The 20,289-nt window shown below is 31.7% G+C and overlaps 3 protein-coding genes across 4 annotated transcripts in view; 2 read left to right on the forward strand and 1 right to left on the reverse strand.

Annotated features, from left to right (window-relative positions):
• The window catches only part of LOC134711153 (uncharacterized), a 53,357-nt gene extending 51,213 nt beyond the window's left edge, over positions 1-2,144 (forward strand). The window contains exon 28 of the mRNA XM_063571599.1: positions 1,604-2,144. Within this exon, the coding sequence (XP_063427669.1) occupies positions 1,604-1,747 (144 nt within the window). The 3' untranslated portion in view covers positions 1,748-2,144. The remainder of the gene's footprint in view (positions 1-1,603) is intronic.
• LOC134712868 (ankyrin-1-like) lies at positions 1-10,501 on the reverse strand. Of its 2 annotated transcripts, none has more exons than XM_063574838.1 (2): positions 10,418-10,501; positions 1-1,236 (listed from the first exon to the last, which is right to left on the reverse strand). In XM_063574838.1, the coding sequence occupies exon 2, from the start codon at positions 1,228-1,230 to the stop codon at positions 52-54; it is 1,179 nt and encodes a 392-aa protein (XP_063430908.1). In that variant the 5' UTR covers positions 1,231-1,236; positions 10,418-10,501; the 3' UTR covers positions 1-51. The 2 variants fall into 2 exon arrangements, with proteins under 2 accessions (XP_063430908.1, XP_063430909.1); XM_063574839.1 differs by lacking the exon at positions 10,418-10,501 and adding an exon at positions 10,252-10,415.
• LOC134712867 (elongation factor G, mitochondrial-like) overlaps positions 10,493-20,289 on the forward strand; it is a 19,539-nt gene continuing 9,742 nt past the window's right edge. Inside the window, exons 1-9 of the mRNA XM_063574837.1 lie at positions 10,493-10,663; positions 12,203-12,259; positions 12,628-12,750; positions 13,347-13,684; positions 14,437-14,553; positions 15,276-15,349; positions 16,255-16,331; positions 18,598-18,755; positions 19,811-19,892. Coding sequence (XP_063430907.1) covers positions 10,595-10,663; positions 12,203-12,259; positions 12,628-12,750; positions 13,347-13,684; positions 14,437-14,553; positions 15,276-15,349; positions 16,255-16,331; positions 18,598-18,755; positions 19,811-19,892 — 1,095 coding nt within the window. The 5' untranslated portion in view covers positions 10,493-10,594. The remainder of the gene's footprint in view (positions 10,664-12,202; positions 12,260-12,627; positions 12,751-13,346; positions 13,685-14,436; positions 14,554-15,275; positions 15,350-16,254; positions 16,332-18,597; positions 18,756-19,810; positions 19,893-20,289) is intronic.

The following is a 20,289-nucleotide window of genomic DNA, read 5'->3' on the forward strand; positions in this document are numbered from 1 at the left end:
CTGAAAGAACACTTTTATTATGAAAACTTATTGTTCTTATTCATTGTCTTTTTACAGTTTAAAAGTGAGAATATTTTTAAGTACATGTGGTACGTCCATTTGCTCACAAGCCCAGATTACATTTCTTTTAGATCTCATTAAATTTATTCTACACTGAAGTCGTGATAAATTTTGAAGACTGTCAACTGGTCTTTTGGCAGATAATTGTGCCATACTATTTGCAAGTGTCTGTACTTTGAGAAGTTCCATCTTTAACCTTTCCACTTTACATTTTTGAATAATTTGTCTGATACGGTCTCTGATATCTTTGGGTACAGGTAATCCATGGGCAATTAAAAGTAATTTGAAACATTGAATATGCCTGAAAGCCTTGGCTGCAGGTCCATAAAGATCCCCATCTTCATCTTCTGAATGACTCACTAATTCTACAGACACTTGTACAGTGTGAAGGGCCAGTTCAGATAGGGACAGTTTCACGTTACTCATCCTTGAAATATTGTACATAGATGTATTGGCTCCTACTTTCAGTAATTGAAGAACTAAATCTATGTTTGACATTGTTATAGCTTTTTGTAAAGGAGATCCAAAGTTTGAATCATATAGATTTACATTACAGCCATTTTGAATGAAGAATTCAATAACTCTTTTGTGGTTTCCATTAATAGCAAAATACAACGGAGTGCGTCCTCGTCCATCTTGTGCATTTTGATCTGCACCTTTATCTAACAACTTTTTCAAGTAACCTATATTTCCATAACTTGCACATACATGTAATGGCGTAGTTTTATTGTCGTCTGGTAGTTGCACATCTGCTCCCTCTGACAGTAAATAATCTACCATTTCAAACTTAAATTGAACAACGGCCTCCATTATAGGAGAATGTCCCCAAATATTCTGTGCATTTATGTCAGATTTTTCTTCCAGAATTATCTTTGCACATGTAACTCCATTACGCGGTGCACGTACACATGAATGTAATGGTGTTTCTTTCCCTTCAGTTAAACTATTGACATTGAAGTTTTGTTCTATCAGGTATTTAACCCATTCTACACGTCCATGTTGTGCTGCATAATGGAGAAGGAATGGCAGGAAGGTCTGACGATATTGATCAGATTCTTCTGAGTTGTCTTTCATTGAGGACAGGAAGTTTATATCATCCTGTTTTATTGCTGTCAATACTTCTGCTTGGAGGTTTGACTTTGTAGTATCTCTAGATGGCAAGGATCCCATTCTTCACTGAAAATACAAAATAGGATTTGAAAATTGAGGTTATTTTATTTATCTTTATTCTATTTGACTCCAGCATTAATGTACTATAAATATGTGCAAAACTAAGGCCATTAGTTTTCTTGTTTGAATTGTTTTACATTGTCATTTCAGGGCCTTTTATAGCTGACTATGCGGTATGGTCTTTGCTCATTGTTGAAGGCTGTATGGTGACCTATAGTTGTTAACTTCTGTGTCATTCTGGTCTCTTGTAGAGAGTTGTCTCATTAGCAATCATACCACATCTTCTTTTTTCATAGCATGAATCTTGAAGTATTAATTCTGTGGCATGAAACTCTACAGTCTACATAAACTAACTTTCATCTTTATGTTTCAGGAGCTTGTTAAAAAGAAATCGGAGGAGATAGTAAAATCAGTAGCTAAACCATTTAATAAACATGTGACACAGAGAAAACAAAGACAACAACCAGTAGAAAGGAGCGTCACGTTGCCAAGTATCAAAGATTTCTCATTTGGATGAAGGACACAAGACAAGAAATAATTGTTTTTATTGTTTAATCAATTAAATCAAGTGCAATTTACTCTTGCGTAGAACAAAGTGACATGTTAAGTAATTGCCCTTTTTCAAGGATGAGCATATATATTGTTACGATATATGGTTTAAACTTCATTCAGAGTTTTGAATACTAGCCTTCTATGTACTTTTTGCTTAGTTTCATGAAATTTCAGGCTAGTAACTAAATCATATCATTTTTGTTATCACTGTGCCCTTGATATAACAAGGGCATTTAAAGATTTCAGCCAAGTCTAAATTTTATTGACAGAACAAACTTGGTGCATTTGAATTTTGTTATTTATTATCATTAATTTATTGTTGATTTATCAAATATGTACAACAATAAAAATGCTGTTTGTTAGATTTTCTACTTATTATTTTAACCATTATTAGTACAGTACTTGTGAAGAACGAATGACAAATCGGCAGATAAATATCTGTAAATATATAAGTCTGATACATGTATATGAAAATTTTACAACAAACTTAACAAAAATTTAACATATCAATGATTCATATAAATGAGGTCAAGGTCAGATGAACCCTACCAGACAGACATAGATATACACTAAAATTGAGAAAAAAACAAATTGGGGTAACAAATTAAAACTGAGGGAATATATTAGAGGAGAACTATGACACAACAGAAACACACACAGAAATGAATTATAATATAACAATGGCCATTCTCTTGACTTGGTACAGGATATTTTAAAAACAAAAAAATGGTGGTTTGAACCTTGTTTTGTTGCATGCAAAACCTCCTGCTTTTATGGCAATGTTAAATATAAAATTAAAATGACAACACTACATGACAGGACTACAATACAAACAAACTGGAGAACATATAGGGCAGAGAAACACGAAAAATAGCTAACAAAAGATACCAGGTTTCAAATTTAATACCCTAAACACATTTTTAGTCCACACAAGATTACCCAGTGACTACTCTGATGAAAAAATTTTAATAGCCAAAACAAGTGCAAAGTTGAAGAGCATTGAGGACCATAAGTTAAAAAAAACCCAAAAAAAACTATTGCTGATATCATCAGAGGAAAAGACCTTATTACAAAAACAGTTAAAAGTTCAGTGGTGAAAGTCAAATGAAGTCTACCTTACAACATGTACACATGCAGTCATTCAATTCACCAATTAAAGTCGACCTATTGACTAAATAGCTGTTTAACGAACACCCATGAAAACTTAACATTGACCAATGAACCATGAAAATGAGGTAAAGGTCAAATAAATTATGCCTCACACATGGACACCTTAAATTCATTCCTTATATCAAATATAGTTGACCTTTGGTTTAATAAAGTGAATGTTGACCAATGATCCATCATGACAATATCATGCCAAACCTTTCAATCACACCATACACCCTTGTTGAAGGCTGTACGGAGACCTATAATTGTTAATGTTTGTGTCATTTTGGTCTTTTGTTGATAGTTGTCTCATTGGCAATCATACCACATCTTCTTTTTTATACCCAATGTAGTGGCACTTATAGTATCTGAGATTCATTGGCACTCATACTTCCATCTTCTTATATCTTTTGACCGCAAAATTTTGACAAGATCTATTAAAGTCAGGTGAACCCTGTATGTCAGGGATGTAGACCTTGCAAGGATCTAATAACCAAATAAAGTTATCTTACTAATAATGATACTGCAGTGTTAAATTTACATGACTAAACAACTATTATTGTTTTAAAGTGATTGCTGTACAATGGGAGTGAGGTCAAGGACAATGGACATTTTATAAAAGATGGAAACTTGGTAACATAAGGCTTCTGCATACAAGATCATTACAGTAATCCCTATGCCGCACATTCTGAATTTTTTTTTAAATACCTGCAACAGAAAATGAAATCAATTGATGTTTATATTTCTTGAGATAATTAGCAAAAACATACAAGTTTGTCATAAAATGTCACTTGGAGTAAAACACCTATTGAGTCGTCAAAAGGGTGAGTAATTTTAGAATTTTTGTGGGTCTTATAGATATAGCCATATACAGTTTCTACCTATCTAGTATTGGCAAAAACAGGAAAAGTTGCCAAAAGTCATCATTTTAGAGGCAATGAAACAAGTCATCTGATACTTCTGGTGAAAAGTCCTATAACAGCATTTTTGTCCCAGTCAGATTTTCTCCATCTATTATGATTTTCAAGATATAAGGTAAATCATGCATTTTACACTCAAACTAACTTGTAAAAGTTACCCTAAGGCTAAGGATCATTCACCAAAGGTTTTATTGATGTTTAGGAAGAAAATTGATGCCAAGTGATAGCAATAGCTCACAAGGCCCAGTACAATGGACCATGTCAATCATAAACAAAGGATAGTATATATATTTCATTCTAAGTTATCTTCACTTCTCATCATGCTCATGATCATGATGATACAGTCTAATATGACACTCTGGCCCTTCTTTGGCTAAAACATATGTAAACAAAGCCACATTATAATAATTATTTCCAATAAAACTTGGTAGTTCTCATGAAATGTTAGTTGAATTTTACATGACAGGACTTGTCAACAGCTGCTTGACATGCATTTCAATATAAAATATAAAAAAAGATGAGGTATGATTGCCAATGAGACAACTCTCCACCATGTCCACACCAGACCAAATGACACAGAAATTAACAGCTAAAGGTCACTGTACATCCTTCAACAATAAACAAAGCCCATACTGCATATTCAGCTATAAAAGGCCATTAAAAGCTGTCTATCTGTAAAATGGCACACTTTAAAAATGTGATTCTTAATTAATTACTAATCTTTACTTCATTTCAAAATTTAATCCCTACTAGCATGACTAGATTTGAAGCCAAAGCTGTTTCTTGCATGTCTCAGATTTAGCTATTTGAACCATCATTTTGTGGACAGCCAAGTCTCAAAACACTGAATCGCAATATTCTGGTTACATGTTACTTATTTCGAGCAAAAGGCTATAAATTTCTAGGTTAAAATTCATGCATAAATTAAAGAATGGGCTATCAGTATTCTAATTTGAGGCTGGGAATAGTCCTCTTATGGTTGTGGCTTGTTAAATAAATTCTGGCATAAAGAGATGTTTCTCGTATCACACTGAATGGGGTAAAACAACATATACATATGGGCAGGAATTCGCTAGTGAAATTTTAGGGTCAATAGTGTTTATCCAATTAAAAAATAAAGAAAAAAAATCATGCAAATATGGAGAATAAACATTGTTTAAATATCAAAGTGGGTTAGTCTTCATTGCCAAATGCAAAAAAAATGGATCCAATTAAAAAAATCAACAAGAAATCAGCACTTGTTATGTGCTGGCAGTTGAAAACTGTAGACAAAAAGTGTGACATTTCTGCAGTGGCAAAACCGCTAGCCATATTTAGAATATGCCTGAAGAATTGTTCTACTATAATAGTTAAAAATCAACTGCAAAATGATTGGTCTATCATTTAAAAACCCCATTTTGTACAGAACCCGATTTTTGCTGCAAATAAAATACGTTTGAAAATGGACAAGTGCATGTAACTTTTCCCGTCAACAAATGTTACATGCACCTTTTCATTAGCTGATTAGCTTTGGAAACAAGTTATTGGTCCAGCATGGCAAATTTTGAAAGGTGTCAACAATGGGTACAATTTGGATTTCATGATTTTTACCAATCAACTGAAGTTTGAAAAATATAGAAGGTAAGAAAATTTATTTCATTTTCGTGTCAATATTGCCCAATAATACTCATCTTTTTATAACAGTTGTATACTTTTTATAGTAAGCATTACCATAATTATTTTTTTCACATTTCAACCCACTGACAATTACATCAAAATGTGGCTTTGCCATCTTTCACACTTGGCATCTACCAGTGATCAAGCAGATGATAAGAGAGTGGGACCAGGTTAATTTGACCTCACAATGAAGTGTTACATGCACTTTCTGTGTAAATTAGGTTCTTTGATAATGATGTGTGACTTGCTTTGCAATTTTGTCAAAAAAATACAAGTTTATCTTGTATTTAAACAGGTTTGACCCTCACGATATTCATTTTATTGCTGGAAAGATTTCTGTACATAACATTGACACGAAAATATTTACCAAGGAAAGGTGTTTATGATACATGCAAAAGCATTTTTTTGAACGGTTTGCCTTATCAATCTAATTTATTACATGAAATACCACAGATTAATTGCCAATTTGATTAACTAGTACTTGTATTCATTCTCAGCATTATAAAGATAACTGGCCACTTAATTTGAAAACATAAAATGTAACATTGACACCAGAATAAAAACAATATTACTGTATTACACTTAAAGCATAATTGGCCAGTGCATAATATTAAATCAAATATAAATGTATGCTGAATTCTTAACAGAGAAGTTGTTGATCTTTCTTGATTTCTAGACTTGACAATATTTACTTGTAATTCTTATCGTTTAAAGGCATGTAACATTGACACATCTTCTGTGTCCAGGTTACATGCTACAACCTAATAAATGTGCATACAATTATTCAATCAATAAAATCTTGTTGAAATTTAAATTTGCTTCATTAAAATGATAGTAAAGAAATAAATGAGTTTTAATTATTTGTGTTTATTTTTTTCCTGATTGACTAGCAATTTTTCCTCATCATTTGTTGGTGTTCCTGTCAATGTTACATACATAACCCAGAATTATAATGTTTTAAAAGTATTGATTTCCAAACCTCTGTTATGAGCTTTAAAATGAGTTTATCTGAGTTTATAAATGACTAACATCTGAAATATTGTCATCACACAATTTCTTTGATGCTCCTATGATAACTTTATGAGTAACATGGACTACGATTTTTGTATCAGGTCTTTTTTGTGTTACATGAGAAGATTTTACTGTGTTGAAATCAACAGTTAATCTAATTTTTAATATTCAATGTTATTATTATGATACTTATTTTAAAAAATAATGTATAAAGTAAACCCAAATTAAACTTTTTTTTCATTAAGAAATTGTGTATGTAACATTGACAGAGTCTATTATTTAGACTTTTACATGTTCAAGCCAGTGTTACATGCGTAAACAAAACTTACTGCCACATGGAGCTATTATCTTATTTTTATTTTACAAAATTAAAGCGTTTTCATGTTTTCCTGTTTAATTTGTCTTTTAACACTAGTTAGTAACATTGACAACAATATTTTGTGTCAAGATTTTTTTATGTTACATGCAAATTAAGGTATTACTTCCTTAAAGTCAGACATTTATATAACATTTTATAACCTAAATGATTAATATGATATTACTGGGCAGCCATTTTATTATTTCTCCAAAGTTGACTATTATGCACACCACTTTCATTTTCTGGTCTTCATGTATGTAACATTGACATACAACCTTTTACTTTTCTGTCAATGTTACACGCATGAACAGAACTGATAACATTTACTAACTCCTTTGCTCTATAAAGAGATTATTGATAATTTAACTTGTTTTACCACCATCAAACTTCATCTTTATTTCTAAATAAAGATATTCTTTTTAGAAGTGTATTTTCTTCATTGACAACAAAATTGGTTTCGGTCTTGAAATTTACATGCAATTTTTAATAAAAAAAATCTACAGGCAATATAAACCTTAGAAAGAAAAAGATGATCAGCAATAAATGTGATGAAGAAAACTCTCAGAAAGATGCTGCAAAAAGATACTGTCCCTGTCAACCAGTCAGATGGTGATGTCCCGGGCAGCCAGACAGATAGTGATGTCCCTGTCAGCCTGGAAGATGGTGATGTACATATCAGTCAATCAGTTAGTTGGTGATGTTCCTGTCAGTCAGTCTGTGATGTTCTTGTAAGCCAGTCAGAGGGTAATGTCCCTGTTAGCCAACAGATGGTGATGTCCTAGTCAGCCTGGCAGATGGTGATGTTCATATTAGTCAGTCAGTTGGTAATGTTCCTGTCAGTCAGTCATATGGTGATGTTCCTGTCAGCCAGTCAGATGGTGATGTTCCTGTCAACCAGTCAGATGGTGATGTCCCTGTCAGCCAGTCAGATGGTGATTTCCCTGTCAGTCAGTCAGATGGTGATATCCCTTTCAGCCTGTCAGATGGTGAAGTCCCTGTCAGCCTGGCAGATGATGTCTGTGTTAGCCAGTCTGATAAGGTCCCTGTTAGTGAGTCAGGTGGTGACGGTCCTTTTAGCCAGTCAGATAGTAGTGTTTGTCTGTGTCAGAAAACCAGATGGTGGTGACTGTGTATGGAGACATACTAGTGATCTCCAATTTGACCATTCTACAGCAGTGTAGAAGATAGTTATTTCAAAATCTTGTTTATTTACCCCTTTTCAATCACCAGTCAACACATGTATCATGTGTATTTACTGATGCTCATTATAGAAATCATGAGGAATTCAATTTGTAACATTTTTTTTTAATTGTTATGCCAATAATTGACATTCCAGAATATCTTTTGCATTATAAGAGGTTCAGGCTCCTTCTGATTTCAAAATAATAATAATAAACTCATCATGGATACCAGAATTGAAATTTTGTAGGCCAGAAATGCTTTTCGTTTACAAAAGACTCTTCAGTGACGGTAATGAAACAAAAAAGTAAAAGAAGGCCAAATAAAGTTGAAATCAGAACTATGTTCTAGTGGGTGTTGGTTTTCTCTTCTGAATTGTTTTACACTGGTCATTATGGGGCCCTTTAAATTGTGGCTTCCTGTAGTTTAGATAACAAGTTTTCAAGGTGAAATGCCATTGAAAAATCGAAACAAGATATTTGAGAGTTTCTATATTATTGTAAATTTTATAATCTATGCATCGATTTTGGTTCTGATTGAGGGTAGATTAATTGTTGTTTTGTTTTTTTCTTTTTTCAGATAGATAGTTGAAGATGTTGCAGACAGAAAACAAGAAACAAGAAACTTGTTTTGAATGTTTGAAATAAAATTTATTGTTTAAACCTTAAAAAGTTATCATAAATGTAAGATTAACCAGCAGAAATAAAACGAGATATTGGGTAATATGTCTATCAAAGATGAAACCCAAATTGTTCTTTATAGAAGTTATGTAAACGATTGAAAATAAGATTCTCCATATTTTGTCTTGGTTTTTCATACTATTAGTTTATGTGTAACTGTGTCACATGAATGAGGGATACATGTAATCATTTTGTACCCTTACTTTGTCAGTATTAGTTATTGAGTGAGAAACTTGTGGATGCTGATGGTTGTGTGGTTGTCTTCTTATCAATCTCATCCCTGTGCATAAAAAAACGGGTTGCTTACTTACTGATATAAAAATGTTTCATGTTGAGGAAATTTTGGATGTCTCCTTCATCAATTGATCTATCTTTGGTCTTAATTTTATTTTTCTGGTTATTTTGACATTTGAATATCTTTAATTTAGCCTTCCATAGTGTACCACCATGAACAAGCATATAACTACTGGTATAGTTAAAAAATATGTCTGCTGTCTGAAATTTAGGTGAATGGTTTTGGTATTAACCACTATATAAATAATATCATATATGAGAAATGTGGCAGTATAATTGTATAATTTACATTCAGATGGTTGTTTGGAGGCTTTTTATATCTTTTAAGGTCAAATCTGGCATGGTTCATTATTCATATTTTTGTGTCCACGTTACATGCAACATTTAAGTCACTATTTTATGACAGAAATGAGATAATTGCAAAAATATTAATACAATTTTTTAATGTGAGGGTAACACAATGAAAAAGAGCCTTTACATGTTCAGAAAGAAAATGATTCTTACTGTATTTATCTCTTAAACATTGCATGTAACATTGACAGAAAAGTAGAGGAAACTTGTTTTCACAAAATTTCTGAAAGAAATGAAAATATACATTTTAGAGATTTGATGATAGACAATGTTTTGTGATCAATATATATGATATTGAATGTTGAATAAGTTAAGGAACCATTAATCTCAATTTGGAAAAAGTGTCCATGTTACATGCTCCATATTCATTATTTGCTTTGGTTCCAAACTGACGCAAGTTTAAAAATGATTTTTTTTGTTACAAATAGAAGGACACCATTTGTAGCAATAATTTGTAAAAAATTTAGAAGCTTATAATGATTTTTATTTTTTTCTTACAATGTCACACTAAAGTAGCATTAGCGAATTCCTGCCCATATCTGATTTTGATGAATCGCATTATTTTTTTTCAAAAAAAACTTTACCGATAAGTATTTGAGACCTTTGACAAATCACTATATGGATATTTTGATGAATCATAGTAAAATTTTAACGCTAACTGTACACTGTACACTTACATGTAAATAAACGTTTAACAACTGACAGTAAAGGCCATTTACTACCCTCTTTTAAAATCAACATATTATCAATTTTGTGTTAATTCATTTTCAACTAAAAATTTGCAAGTTAACTATCTTAATTATAAGTGAATCAACATTGCTGATTCAAATAGTTCAAAAAAACAGATTATGTAAGTTGTGTGTAATCATACCTGATACTATATTATTTAGAAAATTTGAGTTCCGTGTTTTAGTTTTATTATTGATAATTTGTCCAAGGAGTTCAAGGACATTTCCGTTTATAAGATATCCAATAAAAGGTTTGCAATTTGAAAACTTAGGCTGTCTTAATCTTGCAAAGACTGTTCCTATACTTACTGATCCATCTAATGATTTTGATTTTAAAACATTTATATTACTCAAATATTTATAGGTTTCTTCTACTTTCACTTTCTGTTTAAGTCGCATGCGCAGAAGATATATCCGCCACATGGATTCGGTGTTTGACATTGAATATTTTTTTAAATGATGAACTGTCAAAAGTAAACAAATATAATGACTATATTTCGGTTATCATCAAGCATCATTAGAACTCAGTATAATAGATCTTTGCTGAGTAATCAGGTAATAGTGAACAAGGACTTAACATTACATAACATGATACAAAAAGGGGGAGGGTTACACACATTTAATGTTTTTAAAGCAGTTTATGTTGTGACTGCATTTACTTCGTGAGAACAAAAAAGAACTGATGTTCTCACAACTTATGAATAAATGAAAACAAGATTGCCAGAAAACGAAATTATACATGAATAGAACAATTATGTAAGATCTTGAGTTTCTTCAGGAACATATATTATTAGTCCGAGATTACTCTGATGTTTTTTTTGATATATGAGAAGCTCAGTTGTCCCATGGCCCCAGCTTGTCTGGAAAAACAGCCGTTGGAAGTCAGAGTAATCTCGAATTAATATATTATTTGAGGGTATAGTAATGCCCTTTTTGGCTTTAAGGTCAGGTGTCCAGTGACGGATCCAGGGGAGGGTTATGGGGGTTGAAATCTCCCTTTTTTTTGACAATCAATTCATTTGATTGGGGACATAATATAGTTGGAATCCCCCTTTTTGTACTGGGTTGGGACCCCCCCCCCCCCCCTTTTCAAAATGCTGAATCCCCCCTGGGTGTCAAAGCATTTTCTGATAACATCAATGTCAGATTAGTTAAATTTTATCGTGATCCATCAAAATATCCTTATTCTGTTTCGTCTGAGGTCTCAAATAATTATCATTACTCTTATTTTTGTAATTTTTTATACCCCTGCTTTAAACCCCACGTTGAAAAAGGGGGTTTACTGTTTTACCTCTGTCAGTCCGTCAGTCTGTCCGTCTGCAATCCATTCATCCGTCTGTCAGCCTGTCCATCCCATGAATAATATTTATCACATTTTTCTCAGGAACTACAATATAAGGATTTCTGAAATTTGGATTCAGAGTTTATATATGTCAGCTACATGTATACTGTGTATGCGTTTTCTGATTCATCACTTGACAACTTCTTGTTTACCGCACTTGTATGATTTTATACCTGATAGCTAAGTGCAAAATTTTCATCACATTTTTCTTACGAACTACAAATGTACAATACAAATCCCTGTTTTTATAAACATCACACACTCAACAATACCGGTAAAAGACAGCAATCAAACTTCTACAAAATACATATAAAACACATTAATTTTTACATACAACTTCAATACATTTTAACAGTGTTTTCGTTAAGAACGGTTTAAAAAAAACAGAATTCTTAATGAAAATTAAACTTCAATACAAAGAAAACGTACGATAATGGTCACTGTCCAAACCTCGATAGTTAAATCTCGTGCAAACTTTCATTATGTACTGACTGCCAAATCTGGTTTACAACTATTGTGAAAACACAATAGAATAAATTACATACTTCAAAAATCATACCCGAACCACACATAAATATATTTGTTTAACATGATTCATCAAAATCAGTCAATTTATTATCATCTAAAAGACTGTGTACATTTTATTTCTTATTGTGCTGCTTTTTAGAAAAAATCACATTAGTAAACGACAACGATTTGTTTTCTTTGATGTTTATAATAAATGTATATATAAAATTCACTTTCTATTTCAGTTTAGACCTATTTGTAGTGCATTTTACTCAACTGGTCCTAATGCAAGGAAAATTGGAGTAAGTATATTATGATGAAAGTCTTACACAATTGTTGAGTGTCATATAAAGTTTCTGGACATATATTTCAGAACAAAAGCTGTTCCAGACAAAGTTTATACTTATTTTTAATGATAAACCTCTCATTTTGTACAACCATGCATTACATTTTGATTTAAAGTTTCTTATTATATTTTCAACCATCAAACATGTTCCATGATTGAAGAAGCAGGCACATACATGCCCAATTATTTTTTTGTTTTCTGTGAGAGTTTCAGTGTGAGGAATGTCATGTTTACTAGTTTGAATAAGCTTGAAATCTGCATTTAGAAATAGTTTTAAAGTATTATTTTACCTCTTTGCTATATTTTTCTTTTTGACTCTTGCAGGAAGTGGAACAAGATGTCAGGAAAATTCGTAACATTGGAATCTCGGCTCATATTGACTCGGGTAAAACAACCTTAACAGAAAGATTATTATTTTACTCAGGAAAACTCGCTGAAATGCATGAGGTAACTATTATCATTAGAGAAAGTAAAACTTCTTCAAAATGAGATGATATAAATGTTGAAAAGTTTGAAGAAACGTTGCAGTTGTTTTCTTACTATAACTTTAGGTGTGACAGATCTAAAAACTTACATACTTCAAAATTAAAAGGAAACGTACAATAATGGTCACTGTCCAAACCTTGATAGTTAAATGTTGACCAAAAATGTGAGTTTAAAAAAGCTGTTGCAGTTCTTTATTCTTACTTTTACTTAAGGTATAATAGATCTTTTTTAACGAACAGGATTAAATATAAATGAAAATCTTGGATAAAAAAGTATTTCTGTTGTATGTTTAATTATTTTAAGGTTAGCATTTACCAATTCAGGTCATACATAAATAAAAAAGGAGAATCTTTCATTATAAAAAGGTGTACCTTCCATAGGCCATGTAGGATTTCATTGAGTAGCATATTTCAGTGGAACAATAAATGCATTAGTACTTCTAGTTCCACTGTTGCTAAAAATAGACAAAACAATATTGTCAAAAGTTTAAGTAGGACAGTGAACAACTTTTTTATAGTCTTCTAGGATCAGATGCAAAAAATGTAATTATTATTTAGGTAAGAGGTAAAGATAAAGTGGGAGCTAAGATGGATTTTATGGAGTTAGAACGTCAGCGTGGTATCACTATCCAATCAGCAGCTACTTATGTCAGTTGGAAAGGGACAAATATAAATATAATTGACACTCCAGGACATGTAGATTTCACGGTAGAAGTAGAGCGAGCATTACATGTGTTAGATGGTGCTATATTAGTGTTATGTGCCGTGGGTGGTGTTCAGACACAAACAATGACAGTTAATAGACAAATGAAACGATATAATGTGCCATGTATAGCATTTATTAATAAATTAGACAGGCTGGGAGCTAATCCATACAGAGTTCTATCACAATTAAAGTGAGTAATACATTTCATAAGAAACTGGTAACCTTAAATGTGTTTAGTCATAAACAAAATTGATACCAACACATATAACTTTACAGTTTGTACTCTTAGTGATACATTTCTTTTCTTTGGTTTCAATTTTCATAGCTGACAAAAACATATAAATTTCAAGAGCAATCATACAGCTTGTACAAGTAATATTTTTTATTAACTTACATTAAAAAAGTTAATATTAAAATACTTATATAATTACACAATTACATAAGATCATTACTCAATAAGTTTCTTTGAAACATTGAACTCAAGTAAAAAATTATGAGCTAACCAGAGAAAAATTGTGAAAGGCATGTTTTAACATCTCAAAACTGCAGAATTTTAGAGATTGTAAAAATAAAAATACTTAAGGGGAGATAATGCAAACCTCTTAAAAAATATGAACAAATCAAAATAAAAAAAGAATTAAAACCACTTCCCTTTAGCAAGCTTTGCCTAAAAAGATGGCAAATTTTCTTTATTAAAATTTTCAATTGCTCACTGGCTTATAACTATTTGTTTTTTTAAGTGGAAAAATCTGCAGAACAAGAAATTAAATTGGTGTGGAAAAACATTAGATCTATCTGTTTATATCAGCTTGATACATGTAATTTCAAGAAAGATAATTTTAAATCATATACTTTTGATTAAAAATGTTTGTATTCATTAATCACTACACCATTAACAACTATTAAAATATAAATCTATTCTATCTTATTATTTATTTTCAGATCTAAATTAAACCATAATGCAGCATTATTACAGATACCTATAGGCGTGGAATCAGATTGTGAAGGAATTATAGATCTCATTCATAGAAAAGCTTTATATTTTGATGAACCTCACGGGTAGGTAAACAAATGAATTTTAGATCTCATTCATAGAAAAGCTTTATATTTTTATGAACCTCATGGGTAGGTAAACGAATGAATTTTAGATCTCATTCATAGAAAAGCTTTATATTTTGATGAACCTCATGGGTAGGTAAACGAATGAATTTTAGATCTCATTCATAGAAAAGCTTTACATTTTGACGAACCTCATGGGTAAGTAAAAGAAGGAATTATAGATCTCGTTCATAGAAAAGCTTAATATTTTGATGAACCTCATGGGTAAGAGAACATGTTAGTTTTGTAAGAACATCACTGTATGTTTGATATCAGTTCTTGAAATCTATGTTTTACATAAAACTTGACTACTTTCTCTGATTTAGCAATACTTATGTAATTTAGAATAGACGACCATGCAGAGGGAAAAGTTCTTTTCTGAATAAATTGGAAAAGTTGTCAATATATCTTCTTAAAATCATTAGAAAAACAGATTCCTCCAACATATCTTGTGCAATACATTATTTATTTTTTTCTCAATAATGTTGAACTCTCAGATGAGAAATATTATATCACTATCAATGAAATAATAAAATTTATATTTTATCCCTCTTCCATCTACAATGATCTAGAAACATTGCAAGTTTTTAATGCTTACTTCTTATGTAAGACAACGTAATTAAAATATTGCAATACAAAGCTTTTTATTACATTTATTTTATTTTACTTATGTTTTTATTTAGCTTAACAATAAGGGAGGATGAAATTCCTTCAGAATTCCGACAGGAAGCTGAAGATAGACGACAAGAAATGATAGGTAAATATTTAAAGATGGGGCTCTACTGGGACAAGACAAGAAATGATAGGTAAATATTTAAAGATGGGGCTCTACTGGGACAGGACAAGAAATGATAGGTAAATATTTAAAGATGGGGCTCTACTGGGACAAGACAAGAAATGATAGGTAAATATTTAAAGATGGGGCTCTACTGGAACAAGACAAGAAATGATAGGTAAATATTTAAAGATGGGGCTCTACTGGAACAAGACAAGAAATGATAGGTAAATATTTAAAGATGGGGCTCTACTGGGACAAGACAAGAAATGATAGGTAAATATTTAAAGATGGGGCTCTACTGGGACAGGACAAGAAATGATAGGTAAATATTTAAAGATGGGGCTCTACTGGGACAAGACAAGAAATGATAGGTAAATATTTAAAGATGGGGCTCTACTGGGACAAGACAAGAAATGATAGGTAAATATTTAAAGATGGGGCTCTACTGGGACAAGACAAGAAATGATGGGTAAATGTATAAAGATGGGGCTCTACTGGGAGAACCTAAATCACCTTTGTCTCAGAGGCTGTTGCTGAAAGCTTGATAAACATATGCCTGTGTCATTAGATTCCTCACGGAAATCAGTGGCAATCAGTGGCAATCATACCACATCTTACTTTTATATGATAACAATGCCAGTTGTTTGTGATCTTATTTTCATGGTTCAATGAATGAATAATTTTTGACAAATGGAAAAAAAGAATAAAATGAAATATTTATATTTCAGCATAACATTACTTGACATAATTTGACAGTTAGGTACTGACATAAAGGATGAAATATTCATGATGCATGTTTTGCAGAATTGAAAACAGAAAACAGATATTCTGTTTGTACCTCTTTGACACATTTTCTTCTTTCCACATCTCAATATTTATTGTAGAACATGTAGTAAATGTAGATGAACATTTAGCAGAAATATTTTTGGAAGAGCGACAACCAACTGAAGATGAGCTTCATGTAAGTGGATAAACTCATCATAGATATTTATGCTGCTATTTGTAAGTAATCACCTTTACAAAATCCATTGATGAATCTAGAGGTCCACAAAAGTCTAATCCCCCTTTTATAAAACAGTATGATACAAACTTCTAAAGAATGTTTGATAAAAATTAAACAAAATTTGGTGTTTGTTAGGTACATATTTTATCATGATTTATACTTTTTTTTCAAATGAAGTTGTAGAAAAACAAGTAAAGATGACACAAATTGTTGACATACATGACATAACAAATCTAGAAAAACAAAATATTTCATGTCACATATCTTAAACATTTCATTTTATTTGGCCTTGGGTCAGTTTGTTAGTAAAAGTAAATTATTGAAAACAAAGGGTACGCTGTACAAATTTATGACATGGCATTTTTACATGCGCTTTGAGAAAAAGTGATTGCAAAGAAACAGCTCTTTGATATCAGTTCTTCATCCCAAATTGACAGAAAGAATAAAATAATACAGATATCCACACCAATATGTGTACATGTTACTGATGGCTACAAGCACCTTCTGAATGATATAGTATCAAGGGCAGATAATCTTAATTCTTTTCTACTACTTTATTAACCACTCTGTATACAGTCCATGATTGCTACAAGCACCTGCTGAAGGGCCTATGATACAGAAGCAAGGGCAGATAACCCTAATTATTTTCTACCACTTTATCAACAACTCTGTAAAAAGTTCATGATGGCTACAAGCACCTGCTGATGGGCATATGATACAGTAGCAAGGGCAGATAATCCTAATCATATAATACCACTTCATTAACCACTCTGTATACAGTTCATGATGGTAACAAGCACCTGCTGAAGGGCATATGATACAGTAGCAAGGGCAGATAATCCTAATCATATAATACCACTTCATTAACAACTCTGTATACAGTTCATGATTGCTACAAGCACCTGCTGAAGGGCATATGATACAGTAGCAAGGGCAGATAATCCTAATCATATAATACCACTTCATTAACCACTCTGTATACAGTTCATGATGGTTACAAGCACCTGCTGAAGGGCATATGATACAGTAGCAAGGGCAGATAATCCTAATCATATAATACCACTTCATTAACCACTCTGTATACAGTTCATGATGGCTACAAGCACCTGCTGAAGGGCATAAGAAACAGAAGTAAAGGCAGATAATCCTAATTCTATTCTACCACTTCATTAACCACTCTGTATACAGTTGATGGTTACAAGCACCTGCTTAAAGGCATAAGAAACAGAAGTAAAGGCAGATAATCCTAATTCTATTCTACCACTTCATTAACCACTCTGTATACAGTTCATCATGGTTACAAGCACCTGCTGAAGGGCATATGATACATAAGCAAGGGCAGATAATCCTAATTCTATTCTACCGCATTATTTAACACACTGTATACAGTTCCATGATGGCTACAAGCACCTGCTGAAGGGCCTATGATACAGAAGATAGAAAGGGCAGATAATCCTAATTCTATTCTACCACTTTATTAACCACTATATACAGTTCATGATGGTTACAAGCACCTGCTGAAGGGCCTATGATACATTAGCAAGGGCAGATAATCCTAATTCTATTCTACCGCATTATTTAACACACTGTATACAGTTCATGATGGCTACAAGCACTTGCTGAAGGGCATATGATACAGTAGAAAGGGCAGATAATCCTAATTCAACCACTTTATTTACCACTCTGTATACAGTTGATGGCTACAAGCACCTGCTTAAAGGCATAAGAAACAGAAGTAAAGGCAGATAATCCTAATTCTATTCTACCACTTCATTAACCACTCTGTATACAGTTGATGGTTACAAGCACCTGCTTAAAGGCATAAGAAACAAGTAAAGGCAGATAATCCTAATTCTATTCTACCACTTTATTAACCACTCTGTTTTCAGTTAATGATGGCTACAAGCACCTATTTAAGGGCCTATGATACAGTAGCAAGGGTAGATAATCCTAATTCTATTCTATCATTTTATTAAAATTTTTGTGAGAAGTTCATGATGTTAAGAAACACCTGCTGAAAGGCATACAATACAGTAGCAAGGGCAGATAATTCTTATTCTATTCTACCACTTTATTATTTTCCCAATCAAACCTATATAATTTGTGTGTTTCTAACATTATCATGCTTTTCCAATGAATGTTTTTCTCTTTTCACCAGGATATACAAATAAACATCAATGATATTGTATTTCTATGCCTTACTTTATCTTTTATTATTTTGTAGGCTGCAGTTAGACGTGCATGTATAAAAAGAGATTTTACACCGGTACTTGTGGGGACAGCTTTGAAGAACAAAGGGGTACAGCCCGCGTTAGATGCTGTTGTGAGCTATTTACCTAACCCATCAGAAGTAAACAACACTTGTTTGGATAACTCTAAAGGGTAAGGTTTTATGAATCTTAGAGGAAAAATTATTAAAAAAAAATTATTTGAGTCCGAGGCAATTGAGTATTGAAATGTGATCTGGTAAGCTTGACCTGATTCAGAAAGGATAGAAAATCTTATCTAAATGTAAAATTTCCCATTTGATTATGTTTTTCGAGATATTTTCATTGCTGTTAAATCTTAAAATGAATTATGAAATATTCAAACAACATGAAGAGATATCTTTCTTGAATCAAATTTTTGAAGATACACTTGGTTTTACTCAATTACAAATTATAAATGGGTATGATTATCATTATTAGCCATTATATGTCCAATATAACTTGAAATAAAAAAAATATGTTAGGATTGAAATTTGATTTTTCAATAAATTAAACTATTAATTATTCCTGGTACAATATTGACTCAATATTGTCATATCTAGATGATTTTTTTTTATGGAAAAGGAGGGATTAGACCATAAGTCCTGACTTAAAATTCCAACTTACACTTGCCTCAAACTAAAGTGAAGAAACAACCATTTTATTGCCTTTTAATAGTTTATATATCTTTTATGTGTTAACAACTTTTATACTGAACTGTGAATTTACATAAATGATTTTTGACATACAGAAACTGTTGTTGAAAACATGTAATTTTATATAATAGAAAGATGCTAGATTTATTTACAAACATGTTTTATCATGTGATTAACCAGGGGGAGATAATTATGTATCTTAATTAATATAATCTTTCTTTAAATGAAGTAATAATGAATTAATACTTTATTTGCAATAACGATATACATGCTATGACAAACAAAGGTATATACATGTTATACAGAACAAACTAAAGACAGCAGAAAACAGTAGTAACAGAATTAACAATAAGTTCAAGTAAAGTATGATATAAAAGTAGCATAGTTTTATAGAAATGAGGTAAGTTTTGAAAAATTACGATTTGTAAACACATACATCTGGCACAAAAAAAAAATGACAAAAATATTAAGTTGAACCAGAATAAAAAAAGTACTGTAAAACAAAGTATTGAATGTTTATGATTTTATATTGTAGAATAGAAAATCCAGAGAAGATAGTGATGAGTCCAGACAGGAACCAGGACAAACCATTTATTGGTTTAGCATTTAAACTTGAAGTAAGATCAAATATGCTCCAGAATAATATAAAACAGATGGAGACATAAGTTTTTGTTATCATAAATGTCGTAGCAAATGTTTAATCTTTTCATACCCTAGCTACAATAGTTTTCCATAGTGCTTTCCCATTTCATCCAGTCTACCTATTTGTTCATTATTCTCTCATCAAGTTAAAGTTTTGGTTAATGTTATTAACCATGAGGTTTGAGTAACTTAATGCACATGTTTATTCAGATTTGAACCTATTTAAAAGGAGTATTGTTAGAATGAAGTTATTTATTGGACAGTAGAATGCTTCTGCTACATCCATTGTTTTTTTTTGACAAAACAATGCACATATATTGGGAACTAGCACCATTAAGTCATGCTAAATTACTGAAATCTTCACAATTCAAG

The sequence above is a fragment of the Mytilus trossulus genome, chromosome 3 (genome assembly GCF_036588685.1).
Source record: "Mytilus trossulus isolate FHL-02 chromosome 3, PNRI_Mtr1.1.1.hap1, whole genome shotgun sequence".
In the NCBI taxonomy this organism is placed as follows: domain Eukaryota; kingdom Metazoa; phylum Mollusca; class Bivalvia; order Mytilida; family Mytilidae; genus Mytilus; species Mytilus trossulus.